General features: G+C 40.0%; 1 protein-coding gene across 19 annotated transcripts in view; it reads right to left on the bottom strand.

The window, feature by feature from the left end:
• Positions 1-210: 210 nt before the first annotated feature.
• PRR14L (proline rich 14 like) overlaps positions 211-14,785 on the bottom strand; it is a 47,250-nt gene continuing 32,675 nt past the window's right edge. For 18 of the 19 annotated variants that reach the window (XM_019754253.3, XM_019754251.3, XM_074321507.2 and 15 more), the window contains 5 exons: positions 13,766-13,837; positions 12,940-13,111; positions 12,032-12,138; positions 5,852-5,923; positions 211-4,586 (listed from right to left, as the gene is read on the bottom strand). In XM_019754253.3, coding sequence (XP_019609812.3) covers positions 4,310-4,586; positions 5,852-5,923; positions 12,032-12,138; positions 12,940-13,111; positions 13,766-13,837 — 700 coding nt within the window. In that variant the 3' untranslated portion in view covers positions 211-4,309. Of the gene's footprint in view, positions 4,587-5,851; positions 5,924-12,031; positions 12,139-12,939; positions 13,112-13,765; positions 13,838-14,785 lie in introns of those variants that run through there. The other variant, XM_074321509.2, reaches the window with a different exon arrangement.

Genomic DNA, 14,785 nt, shown 5'->3' with positions numbered 1-14,785 from the left:
AAAGCTCCACTGCAGGCTTAGAAGGCCATCTGTAGGTGGACTTCTACTCATGTTCTGAGCACAGGACAGTCCTCAGAAATTGGTGACCTCTTTGGAAGGGATAATGCTTTTTGTGATAATTTTGAAATTGTGTATTTAAAAAAATACCACCTTATGACATTAGCAGGCAAAATTTTAACTTATTTCCAAGCCATAAGAATAATAGCCTTATTTGAAAGCTTTTCAAAAAAAGGTTTTTTTATTTTCATAAATTAACACACATAACAGTGGGAATTTTAGAGTCACAAACTACCAAACAGAAAAGGAACTGCAGGGGCATCATGTATGCCAATATTACCAAAAAATGTACAAATTTCACTGAACTATTGACCGTGATAATATATAAACACAGGCAGCTATTTACTGGCCCGGACCAGCCCAAGGAGATGCTGAGGCCTCTCACCAAGAATTCAAATCCAATTCAGCACCAGAGAGGGGCTCGTAAAGACACAATGAACAAGCTTCAAATCTGAGTATGCTGTGCTCGAGGGCGGGTTACATGGGGACCCTCACTTCACAGTCAAAATAGCCATTGCTGCTCAATTTGTGGCTAGATATTAAATTTCATTTTAGTAAATTTGAGCCTTCCTCCTAAGCCATCTTTTTACTTAAGAAGTTCAGTTGTGGTAAGGAGCCCTTCCCTTGCATGAATCCAGGAAAGGTTACTCCGCACTTCTGGCCAATTATTTACTTTGGATACAGCCACCCACAATGTGGTGTTTAAGAGGTCCTTTCCATGATACCAGGGGAGGGGAGGGGGAGATTACAGAAACAAAACAAGGGAATTAAAGAAAGCACCAACTGCATACTCCCCCACCACCCCCGTAACGGGAGAACATCATCACTGCCTAAAAGTTGGTCTTTCGCGGACCTTAACGTACAACGGCATTGATTAGAAGATGGGATCCCAGCCTGCAGACGAATCCCGGCTCTGTGTTCCATCAGGCTGCACCAAAGCGTGGGATCTGCGGCCCGGCTCCTGCATGCACACTCCGTGCTGCTCTTGGCCTGGTGGGCTGGGAATGAGCCAGGGAGGGGGGGATCACGCCCAGAGGGTGGGATCTGGAATTTACCTCAGGTTGGCTCTGGCAACCGCTCAAAAGACTCTTTCAGGCAAAATTGTGACAAAGTGTCATGATTTTCACAGCTCTTGGAGGAGCGCTGAGTTTTGGGATTCACAGCATGAGTTTCTGAGTTCTTCAGGCTCCAAGTAAGGCAAATTCTACATTATCTTTCCACTGTACCTCCCTTAGCTGCAGCTCTCAGAGTCAGGTCAGTAAGAAAAAGTGGACATAATCTGCTTTAACAGGTAATGAGGTACATTTAAACTAAAGGAGAAATGAAGCTGGAGAGGAGACCAAAAGGAGGGAAAGGTGAGTGGGGGAAGCAAACATAGCCAAAAACTGGAAGATGAAAAAAAACCATAGTTGATAGTTTCAGTGAAAAACTGATGGGCAGAACCCTGATTGGACCTGAGATTTCTCCTCTTTCCTGTATTAATAACACCAAACCACCAGTACTGAGTAAATTAATTAACTGTAACTCCCCACCATTTCAGTGGGAAGTCCCCAAACTCAGAAGTGACCAACTCCCACTCCAGAACCAGACCTCCTGAGCTCTGGGCAGCTGGCACGCCAGCCTGACTAACGTCTCCCACTGGGCGCAGGTACCAGACAGCACTGCAACTCATTAGGCCAATGTGAAAATAGGTGTTAAGACAGGTGTGGCTGAGCATGGCTAGAACCGGGTGTATCAGCTTCAGGTAAGCAATCTCCAGTTTGCAATGGGGGCCCTTTCTTAACTTTGGAGAAAGGGAAGGGCCCTAGCCAGAGGGCAGGCCAAGAATTTCCGGGACAGACAGGGTTGGCCTCAGAGCAGCTTCTTTCCTACATTCCCAGGACAAGGAGGGAGCCCGGGTCTCTGCCTCCTCCAATTCTCCCTTCCTAGACGCAATGTTCCAAATCATTGCACCTGGCCGTAGCAAATGCCATGCCTCTAACTGGCAAACATGAAGTTGTATCTCTGTAATGTGGGTGATCATCAGTTGTACCCACCTCAGCTTCAGTCTGTGGGATGACATGGCTGCCACACTGCGGACGCACCTACACTAGCAATGGAGCCAGCAAGCAGGGCTCTGTCGACTCACTGGGAGTTTGCAAGCTTGTCCAGCAAGAGTTCCCTAAAAATGTTTGTACGGGGGCACAATGTATTATTCATCCCGCTCCCTTAAGCAAAAAGAATAGAGAAGCGGATAGTGTCTCAGGACCCTGTCCCAGGAAGGAAGACGGATGAGGTGAAACAGCTCACGTCCATCCAGTCTGGGCAAAGGGGACTTAGAAGGGCAGAATCTGGTTCACATCATTCAGAGCACTGGCTCGCGCCTAATGCTATTTGGCCATGGCCTTACAAACCTCCGCGGAGTACCGGGTGTGTATTTCACTTACTAAATGCTATGTCTGAAGCAGTGAGCCTCAAAGACGGACGTGGCACTTTGTTTTTTCTTGCTCAGGTCAGTTTTTCTGCTCCAGTGTGGCATAGACTGTCAACCTGCAAAGGAAAGGCACATAGAGACCCCCCACCCCACCCCACCTCCCCACCCACTAACAAATGGGGAACAAAAGAAACCTAGGAGAGACATTCCAGGATGGCACCACTCACTCTCCTCTAACAGATTAACTTTAAAATGTCTCTGGAGCTTTCCTAGTTCCCATTGGCAGCTGCTTCCCAGCAATGGCTCCTAGGAAGATGGGAAGAGGTGACCAGTGTCCTGAGGCTGGGTCTAGCATCCCACTCACCAGCCAAGGAATGTTAATTCTCTGAAAGCTTGTTTAGCTCGCAAGAAAAAAAGGATAAAACACAAGGGAAGAAGGGGAGAGGAGGCAGGGGGAGGGACACAAGGATTAGCAGAAAAGAAATGAAAACTCTGGGCCTGCTGACCTACACAGCATCCTTTTGCCCCCAGACTCTTGTGGGCACACAAGAAGAAACTCAGCAAACTCTGGCATTCCACAACATTTCCAGTAGGTTTGACACAGGAGACCAGAGTACAATGAGGTGTCCTCAGAGAGGGCTGGCCGTGGAGTTTCATGATCCCACCACAAGAAGGCATTACTGGGTTTGAACCACGGCCTGTTGCCTCTCCCCAGTCTCAGAGCAGGTTGTTCTGACAGCTGCAAACACTCTGGGTCGGCCTCTTTTACCGCCCAAGCCAAGCCGTGGTACCCAACTTTCTTACGTACCACCACTTCAGATAAAACCCATTAAGACCACACCCAACCTTTGCACTTTTTAAATGATTGGGAGAGAAACCTGCTCCTACTTCTGTCATTAAAATAAATACATCTACTCAGTGGGCAAGAATGAGAACCCAGATGGAAAAACTACTCCCTCTAATGCATTACACTAGAAGGTGGAGGTGGGGCTTGAAACACGAATGGAAAAATGTCTCTCCATCATCCCATACCATGCACTGATAAACTGGGTCAAATGCCTATCATATATTCTGAAGACATGTACTGTCTTTCTCCTCAATGTCTTAAAAAATTTGTTTTAAAATCACATTTAAAGGCTCCAAACATGCAGCAATTAAAAAATAAAAAAGGAAATAAAACAAATGAAATTAACACCACAACATTAAAAAGTGCAACTTACTTCGAATGGGGCCTGGATGGGCTCCTCTGGCACTAGTGACCCAAAGTCACAGAGGGGAGGAAAAAATGATGGGAAAAAGCATCACACACACATTCACTCTCTCTCTCTCTCTCACTCCCCCAAGGTTCTGGGCAGACAAACTCAAAGGATTAGAAAACACACAAGCTCATCTTTCCTGAACTACTGAAATGAGCCAGTGAGACCTCGCAGAACAGGACGCCAGGTCCCCCTCCCTAGGCAACATCTCTAGATAACCTTGGTCTAGCACCACCGTAAACAACGCAGAACTTTCACGTGGGCGTGCAAATGCTGTGAGTCCTTGGAATCCTAGTGTTACTGAACGTATGCTGTGTCCTCTTCCTGTGGATGGCAGAGTGGGAGGGGGAGGCCAGATGTCATTCAGGACCATTTCCAGGAGAAAGGGAGCATTCCTGAGGTTCTATACTCAGCAGTAGAAGTGGAGGACCCTCCTTCACCAGTTCCTAAAAGGTTGCATCTGGAAACAGGTAAAAATCCATGGTCTGCATTTTGAATGATTTGGGTATAGGGCAAAGTTAGGCAACTTCTTCCAAGGAGGCCCAGCAAATCTAACATTGAGACCCCGATACCAAATTGCTTCTCAACAACCAGATGATTGCTCCTGCTCCTCTTCCTTGGCAAAGAAGGTCTCCAGTTCCATTAGTTTCTGTATCAAAAGGGCATCAAGCTCTCGACTCTGCAGCGCCGCCTTCTGGGCCCTGGTGAAGCTGCCTGTCACCTTGACCTTACCGCGAGCTCTCCTCTTTCGCGGGACTGTAAAATCCTGAAATTCTAGAACTCGTTTCCTCTTCTGTTGGCTGACTGAGATTAACGTACCATTTCGTTCCTTAGGTTCCTCAAAGATGGTCTCTAAACACCTAAGGGGGAAGCACATTCAGAATCACCAACACTCTGACCCATATGGCAACCCTTCTAGTCACCAGGGGCTGAAAGCTACTTGCACTAACAACTCCTTACTCAACTGTTTCCTCTGGCCAGTTATCTATTTTTTTGCATATATGTATATCCGCACACACACATGAATATGTACTATATAAGCACATAGTGAAAAAACTGAAACTGGACAAAAGGGTAAAAAATAAAACTAAGATCAACCCCTCACAGGCAACACCAGCAATAGTTTTTTGTGTATCCTTCCAAGTCATTCAATGTATAGACATGCATAAATAAGCATATATTATCAGAAGTCAGCACTTTTGTGTGAAGGTCCAGATAGTAAAATTTTAAAATTAATGAGCTACATATATCGGTTATGTATTCCTTTTTGTTTTTAAACAACCCTTTAAAAGTACAGAAACCTTTATTAGCTCACAGGCCATTAAAACAACAACAACAACAACAAAAACAGGCCGCTGGCTGGATCTGGCCTGTAGTTTGCTAACCTGGGGCATATATCCTCCACCTTGGATCTTTTTTCTTTCTCAAATGGTAGCAAACCACATACACTGCCCTATGCACTGTGCCTCTCTGACCTATCAATAACTAAGACTGTTCCATTTTGGTACATAGGCATCTGATTCATTTTTTAAAATGGCTATATAGTAATGTATTCCATTATATGGATGAATCATATTTTAATCAGAACCCTATTAATGAATATATTTAGTTCTTTCCAATCCTTTCCGTTATTTAGCAATGCTGCAATGAATAGTCTTGTAAAATGTCTTAGAGCAAATGTTTGTCTTGCATAATAGGATAAAATCCTAGAACTCTCTGGCTACAACCTAGACACAACCAGAACTTAGTTAAGTGTTCAATGACTTGAACAGAACTCAGACCCAAATGTAGCCAAGTGAAGCTCTTTCTGTATTTAGGTTTGGAATCACATCTGAAGACCCATGATTTATTAGCCCTGAAGAAGACAACCAGCATATTTAGTAAAAACTCAAGAACAAACTAAAAAGAGACTACATTTTCCGTATCTAACCCAATATACATTTCTTTCCCATCCTACCAGACCCCAATTCAAGTGCTGGGAACTGAAAATATCAATTCTAGCTATTTCCAAGACCCGACATTGGAAGAACTGAACATACCCTTTCTGAAGTTAAAGAAATGAAAATGTACACTGATCATTTTGGAAGCCCTCCCCATCTATTATTTCCTACTCACATGTACCTACCTGTTTGCAGGAGGAGACATATAATTCTTGTTGGTATATATTTCTTCTAAACTAAATTCCTTTTTCTTTAACCTGAAAAAGAAAGTAAAATAAATTCATCATGCTCTCTTAAAAAAGGTAAGATTGGCTTTCCAACTCTATCCTTTCCATTCTTCACTTTGAACCTTTCTGTAGTAAGTTTTAGACAAGTCCCACGTGAATCACATGTACTGGATTTTCTTTCCCAATCTGCCATTCTTCAACTTTATGAAATTTAGTTAGTTTATACTTATTGGGAATGATATAATTTGATTTATAGCTATGATTTTACAGCTTTTTGTTCTACCCTTTAAAAAATTTTTTAACTTTCATTTATTTTAAGTGTATTTTTCCAGGACCCATCAGCTCCAAGTCAAGTAGTTGTTTCAATGTAGTTGTGGAGGGCGCAGCTCAGTGTCCCATGTGGGGATCGAACTGGCAACCCTGCTGTTAAGAGCACCCGGCTCTAAATAAACTGAGCTAACCGGCCACCCGTTCTGCCTTTTCAGTTTCTTTTTGTTTTCTTAATTGACTACCTCCTTCTCTGTCTGTCTTACGGCCCCCACGCTCCAACAACTTAGAAATATACATTTTAGTGGTTGGCAAGAATTTTAAAGAGCATATTTAACTTAGAAACTGAAGTGCATCAATATTTTCACCCTCTTCCAAACAACGCAAGGTCCCTGGAACTTCTAAGTCAGATCAATACTGTCCCAATTTACATGTTACTAGTGCTCTATTTTGTCTCCTTTTTTTATTTTGTAATTACTTTGTTGAAGAAACCAGGCCATCTGGCCTATGGCTTCCCCAATCTAGATTTTCTTGATTACATCTACATGGTGTCATTTAACATGTTCCTCTGACCCAAACAAATGGGAAAAATACTACAGGTATTCCCTATAGATTGGCAATCAGATACAGAGGCATAATCAGATTTAGATGTTTGTTTTGACAGGAGAATTTTTAGATGGTGGTGGGACATGATACCTGTTGTCACCATTTTTGTGACATTAATAGCCACTTATAAACAATGACTATATTATTTCTTTAGGGTTGTACATAGTGACAGTTTATCATTCCTTCTTCATTCATTTGGTAGAATTCTTCTATCTAAATGGAAACTTCATGCTCATTAAGATTTTGGTAACCTTGAGGTACAGTTTGCACAGGAAAGGCAGGTCACATGTTTGGTTCTATTCCATTTACCAATTTCCAAAATAATTCATTGGTTTCCTAATATAGTCCAGATATAACCAATGAGTTTTGCTCTTTTTTAAAGTATCATTACAAACTATTGGATTTAAACAAGTTCGATGTCTTTAATCTATTGTAGTTATTCCTTTTGATGCTCAGACTGTTTCTTCTGTGTCCAGTGGGAGTTCCAAATTGGTTCCTCAATCTCTGTGACATGACCCAAGTAGTCTTTATTGCTTTTTAGTGTAACAAGGTATTTTACACTCTTGTGCATTTCCTGCCCTGTAATCAGTCTTCAAGGAACCCTGATTCACACACAATAGAATTTAACCTTTTAATTATTTATTTATGAGCACTCAATTTATTTGTTGTTAATTTTTACTACAATGTAGAAGATAATAGCTTTAATCCTCAGGTCACCACTCAGTAGAAACTTATTTTCAGAGAACCTAACCTGATTACAAAAGAGCAAATCACTACCAAGTTTCTGTACCTTAAACCTGTTTCAGATAAGACAAGGAGAGACTGCAGAGCATGGCAATTAACTTTTTGGCACCATGTTTTAGGGTCTTCTTGGGTTTCTGAAAATCTTAACTGAGGTTTAGTTTGGTTCAATTCTAGTTCAGCAAGAACATGCTTTTGAAAACTATACACAAATAATAACAGCTTTGAAAAAAATTATAACACAGATATGATTTTTCATAGTGATTTTGCCCTGGCATTCCTAAAACAGCGATTTTGCTGTACAACAGCAATAGCTGGCATTCCTAAAACAGCGATTTTGCTGTACAACAGCAATAGCTGCATTAAATTGAGGATGTCAGGTGAGCAATCGGAAAGTGAAAGATTAGGATCCCAGGCAGTCGTTCTGACTTGCAAATCAGGGCACTATGCACCCATGTCCAGTTTTTGAGCTCAGGTGAAGGTCGGGGAGCCAAGCTCGGATGCTGGAGTTCCTGGGCTCCCAACAAACTGCCTTTCTCAGAGGGGCCTCTCTCACTGGAAGTGGTAAGACGACACAGTCTATCTCAAAAGCAGACACTTTCTCTGGAGATGCTACCTTGCTCGGAGTGGCTTTGCAAAGAGTCTACACTTGAGTGTCTTCCTTCTGGTGATTCCTCGGACCCTCTGTCACTTGATCTGTTTTTATGACTTGATTTCCCTTCAGTAGGAAGAATCTTGAGATTATTCCAAAACATGGTTGTGCTAGTCTAGAAATAACAAAACTACCACAATGTCATGTGGCTGAAACCAGATAGTATGTAGCTTATTTCCCTAAACATATAAAACACACTAAATTATATTCTTCTTCAGTAACTCCAACATCGTCTTTTCAGCTTTGATTTGATGTTTATTTCCACTGGCACTCGAGCAAAGAAACTTGCTTCCCTCCATGCTTTGGGATTTATTTTATTGGGAGTTTACATTCCCTGAACTTTTATTTAAGGCCAGATTTGGAAGCGGGTTCCTTGAGAGCCTGAGGGCACCACTAACCTGGGACCGCTCCACTCAAGCCTCAGAGGCCTAAGGTGTTTCCAGTCTGCCTAGGTTGCATGGATTCAAGATAGATATCTGTGAGGCCAGTGTATGGCCGTTAATTCTCAAGGGGAAGTTCTTTACCTCCACCCAGTAATAGGATTTGGGGAAGGTAATTTCCTTTGTTGTCCTCTTGGGAATTGAGAAAGGGGAGGAATGCAGGTTTATTTTTGGTTCACACTGAGGTTATAGCCCTTTGTGGGTGTGTATGTCGATTTAATGTGTATGTGTATCACATATTAGACTCTCATTTTAGTAAGGGCATAGATTTTCTCTTTTGCCCTCAGCACCCATGAGGCCAATGAAAACTTAATAAGCTCAGTATAACCCTGATTTTGTAAATGCCCTCAAAGCAAAAGGTGGCTTAACTATTCACCCACCTCTTTCCTCTCTGGATTGCTACTTACACTTAGTTTTTGGCTTCCAGGAATCCCTTATTCTCCTGATAATTCAGTGATGCACATAAAAACTAGTATTTATTGAGGATTATTATTTGTTTCCTAAAGGAAAGCTAGCAAGATAATGCATCTATCACATTGCTAAAACAGAAGTTCTAGTACCTCATTTCTACTCCATATACACCGAAAGTCTCAAGGATGATGATAAAATGGAACTTGCGATGGAAGAAAGATCATAGATAGAGAAGTTTTACTTTTTTATTTTTATTTTTGATGAGACAGTCTTGATGTGGCCTTTTCTTTATATCCGTAGTTATAGGACTTCTGTTCTGCTAGTCTTCAGATGGTTCTCCAGGTTGATTGTTCTATAATTAAGTTGTAATTTTAAGGTGGTCATGGGAGGAGGCAAGCACATCGTTTACCTCCTCCGCCATCTTGATTGGACCTCAGTTGTACAGTTTTTAAACTATAGCTCTGTCACTCAATGACTTTATGACAAAAACCAGGAGTTGAATCTCTACTGTTAGTTTTGGCCATGTCATTTTATGATGAAATTGTGGTAGATTCACCACTTAAAGTTCATGCATTTTATAGGATAAGTTGCTTTCATTGAAAACTCTGCATAAGGCATGGTCTTGATGCTGAGATGTGCTGAAATATACCAACTAGAATATAGCAACAATTTTAATGGCACCTGACTTCTGGCCTGTAAAATGACCAGGGCACATGAAGTAATCCCTAACATGACCAAATTATTTAAGTAGCAATGTCTTTTATTCTCTGACCTAGAGAGAATACATCTATAAATAAGGCCAAGGACAAAACATCAGGTATTTGGGGGTGGGTACAAATCCTGTTCTTGATAAACTGTGTCTCTCATTTACAAATGTTTATGAAGACAACCGCAGAAATAATTTATACGAAACACAGAAGTCTTAAGAAAATTTTATTCCCCTGAAACCTTTATAAAATGTTGCAACTTCTACTTCCTGTTAACAACAAAAATTATATAATGAGCTGCTACGCCAATTGATTTGTCATACTTTTCTCCTACAATAAATACTGAAGCAATCATGAGATATATATAAATTAATGGATTTATTTCTGATTTTTTTACATGATTCATAATTGTTCCTAAAAGTCTAACAACAGTTTAATTCATGTGTGCATACATTTACTGAAGGAGTATCATGCTTTTTACCATACTCTTCACTTGATAATTTATTATTTTAGCTACACATTACATTGCTTTAGTATAAATTCATAACAAGAAAGAGCATTATCGTATTTCAATAATGCATGATTAAAATGGATAAATTAATTATATTTTTTATACATTTTAATTGAGTTATAACTTTTACAAATCTACCTTATAAAATGTGTTCATAACTTATTTCTCAATGGTTTGCATAATATTTTGAAAGGTGAAAATTAACACATTTACTTGCGTTGGAAAACAGAAAAGTGAAGAATGAATGACTGATGGACTTGAGTAATAACAATTGCCTTTGCCAATTAAGTTGTATATATTTCCCAAACACCAAAGACACAGACTGCCTCCAATGTCTGGGCAACAGAACCTACCTAAGTCACCGCCTTTTGATCCTCTGCTTTCAAAAAAATTAGGTGATAAATTATTAAATATAATTTGATGATAGATCACTGTGATTGTTTTTGGGTATTATTTGAAAAATGTCTCCAAAGAATTGAATGTCATATCTATATTAAAATTCACTCCCAATTACTTATGTATATAAACAATGTTTTTCAGAACTTATATCTACATGTAAATGTGAGATAGAATACATCTAATTCTGAATCCTATTTCATCCTAGCAATAAGTTCTCTTCAACCAGGTTATCTGAAATATTTAAAAAATAGCTCTTGAAAAAAAGCAAATGCATTATATTTGCCTTAACTTGTAGACTAAACCAACTATTGTCAAGTACACAGTGATAACTGGTTTTTAAAAATAAAAACAATTTCTTCAAAAGACATGGTAGGACAATTAATAAAATAACTAAGATAAAAATATAATACATTGAGATAAAAAACACATGGGAAAAATGGGATGTCAATCATGATCATAGTAACAGTTAACTATATATTGCATTTGTGTTATGTGAAGCAATATAACAGATAACAGTACACAATTTTTTCTCAATTGGACTGTTCAGCAATCTTGAGCCTTGAAAATTCTTATTCACATTTTACAGATAAGTTTTGGAAGCTCAGAAAGGTTAAATAACTTACCTTGGGTTACTTAAGGGACCACTGTTAGGCTTCCACTGAGAAACGGAGGAGTGAAATCAACCACATGAAAATACAATTCTGGAGATCTTTATTTTATTTATTTTTTGAGATCTCTTTTTAAATGTTTAAATTTTCATAGTGTGTCTGTGTAATATATATAATTCCAAAACTGGAATCAGGCTTACTACATAATTTGATAATCTGTCTTTTCCTCCCATTTTACTCTATAGGGTTAGCAATTGTCTCTGTCATAAAAAATAAGTCTTTGGAAACCAAAAATTTAAAGGCTATACTATAGACCATAACATGGACCTGGCATTTTCTAAAGAAAACTTAAGTTGTTTCCTTCATGATATTTAGGTTCCTTCTGTTATGTGCACAGAATGTTGTGTACTCAGGTTGTGGGATCGGGTAAACCTGTGTGAGACAGAAACCACCTGTGTCATGATTGACAACAGAGCCTAGCACAGGTTTCTCAACCACTGAGCCTCAGAACTGTTACTAAACCTAAGGACAACAATAGTGCTTACCTCCCATCATCATCAGAGGATGAACTGAGATTCTGTACGCACAGGGACAGCACAACACCTCAATAAAAAGGATTAAGAATGCATTAAAATATCCCTGCACATAAATCCCTGGCCATATTGCCAATGAATTCTTTTGGATAAATTCTTAGAGGTACAATAAATAGCTCAGAATATATGATCATTTAAAACGTCATTTTGTTCTGCCAAACAATTTTCAAAAAAAGTGAAGCTGTGTGTATTAAAGAGCTCACCTTTTGGGTCGAGGAAGGCCCATGGGGGTAAGATTAGGGTCTGGCTTAGGAATGGTTTTCCGGATGCGAATCTGTGAGACTTTCTTTGGCCTCTTCTCTGGCTCAGCCTATTTTTAAGGATTAAAAAGAAAGATGGTCAAGTTGCAAGACATTTTAAATACAGTGGTACCTCGGTTTTCAAACGTAATCCATTCCAGAAAACTGTTTTGAGTTCTGAAACGTTCGAAAACAGCCGACAGCTAGACCTCAGGATCTTGCACTCATCAGAAGCCAAGTGACATGTTCGACTTCTGAGTTGTGTTCGAAAACCGAAGCATTTACTTCCGGGTTTACGGCGTTCATAAACCAAAATGTTCGTGAACAGAGACATTCGAAAACTGAGGTACTACTGTATATAAAGCCCCCTTTTTTGACACGGTATCACTTCCTCAGTTTATAAAAGACTAATAATAATAAGTAGTTTATGACAAAGTTTCCCCTCCTACTCCTGCCAACAGTGTTTTCAACAACCCCCTTTATAGTATTAAAAGAGAACTGTACATTCAGTTCAGTTATTGAGCTATCAATATGAAAGTTTGCCTCCGTTGGAGACAGCAGATGTTGCAAAATTGAGAAACACCATTGTTCACTCATCCTCTTTGAATACATGAAGCTGCTCTGTGGTCTAATTCTCTAAACACTGTTAAATGCTGTCGTCAAGAAAAAAAGGATCTGGAGAACAGTGAAGAGTAAGAGATCGAGGGCCAAACAGAAAACCCCCTGCCTTGGCCATCTCCAGTACTCAGCTAAAGCTAAAGGTGGTAAGTGAAGATACTGAGGGGCCCGCCTGTATCTGTCACGTGATCTGCAGTCAACAGTGGGCATCTCCAGTGCTACCACCGCTTGATCCTACCAGCACTGTATCTTACCTCTTTCTGTTCTGGAGGGCTACTCTGTGGATGGGGGCATGCTGCTGTCACACCATCCAGTTCATCAAACCCAGGAACCTGGAACTCAGAGGCTGACAGCAGGAGCTTGCTGACAGCTGAGTCTGTTACCAAGCAAGACTTTGGTACCAAGGCAGGAAATGGAGGTTCAAGCCTAGCACCATGGAGAGAAAATATGAGCAGGTTTTATTTCGACATCAGCACATTGAACTTCTTAACATTCAGACTAGGGTTGCAGCCTTTTTCCAGCAATAACATTTCTAGTCAACCTGTTCTCTAATCACTTTCTGGACACAGCCTATGTCTGCAAACGTAAAAATTCACAAGAATGTGGTTAATCCATTGCATTGGTATAGAGCAATGAAATAATCAAAATGTAATGAACAAGGAAAAATGTAAAAAGAAACATTTTACATGGGAGGGGTGGGAGAAGGCCTTTAGTGAACTAAACAAATGAAATCAATCCCATCCAGGCACTGAAGTTGACTAAATGACCAAGAAATAGCTTGAGAGGTAACTTACAGTACAATGAGCTGGTTAAGTAATTTTGGCTCCCCCTTTACCCCCACCCCCCCGTATTTGGTATTGATTACACATCCCTAATTGCTACTTGTAATAAAACACATTTGAATCTAAGATTCAATCTTAGATTAAATCTCAGATTGTTCATATGAGACATGTAGATTAGGTTTAGAAGGAGAACAAGAGCTCAGAATCATGCCATCCCTTAGCTCTCTCTCTCTCTCTGTCTTTCTCTCTCTCTCTCTCTCAGCAAGCCCTCATATGCCAGGCACCTTTGAAGGCTTACCTCATCTGACTGCCGCTGGTGTTGTAAGTAGCTTCCATGCCCGGAAGAGGCACATATGGTAACATGGTGTGGCTGAAGTGAAGCAAAAGTACAAGAACAATATTTTAGGGCAGCAGAACAACAGGAAAGATTTGATGCCATTGCGGATTTGGCACATGACATTCAATTAGAGCTTAGGAAGACAAGAAATGTTAGTCACTCAGAAAGATGAAAATCTCCTAGTTAGGAGAATTACATTTAGGTGCCCATCACTGGAATGGAGGCAGGCTGACAGGAAAATTATTTTCTAATTGAAATGGAAAGAAGGTAGAAATAAACAGAGGACAGTAAGAGAAGGGGGGGGGAACAAGAATGGTTTTGAGTCTTGTACCTTCTAATCAAGTTGTTGAACAGGTATATTAAAGATTTAAAAAATTACAGATAAAAATCTTATACCACATTCAGATCTGCATTAACTCTATTAAAGTAAAAGCTACCAATTGCTACAAACTTACACAAAATTATGGAGAAAACTTTATTTTCTTTAAAGCCAAGGTCCACATAAAACATGGCTACGTAGAAGAAAACAGATAACAGGATGGTTGGTTCCTTTAAAAATTAATCTTTTATTTTTAAAGATGAAACAATAGTATTAATAATCACTCATAGATACATTAATACACAATGTTGAAAAGATCTATGTGCCTCTCAAAGTGAAACCTATTATCAGTTTCTCCTGAATTTAGAACAGAGTACAAGTTTAATTAATAAGACGTTTGTATGAGGAGCATACAATCCACCTCCTCTTAGAAATTTGTTCAATGGCTAGGAAAAATACAGATAATTCAGATTTTTAGGACGTTCAACACTGACTCAGGATTTCCTGAGGAGAAACTGATTAAGGGAAAGAGAGGCAGGGTGGAATACTGAAAAAGGAGCTGACCAAATCAGAAATTGGGAGACCTTGGTTCTAGGTCAGCTCAGCTGAAACACTAACCAGCTCAGTGACCTGGGTTAGGGGAAAAAAACCACGTGCCTCAG

This window comes from Rhinolophus sinicus, chromosome 9, assembly GCF_057876585.1.
Source record: "Rhinolophus sinicus isolate RSI-liver-muscle chromosome 9, RSI-T2T, whole genome shotgun sequence".
NCBI classification, from domain to species: Eukaryota; Metazoa; Chordata; class Mammalia; order Chiroptera; family Rhinolophidae; genus Rhinolophus; species Rhinolophus sinicus.
Note: the sequence above shows the minus strand (reverse complement) of the source record. Positions and strands in the feature narration are given on the sequence as shown.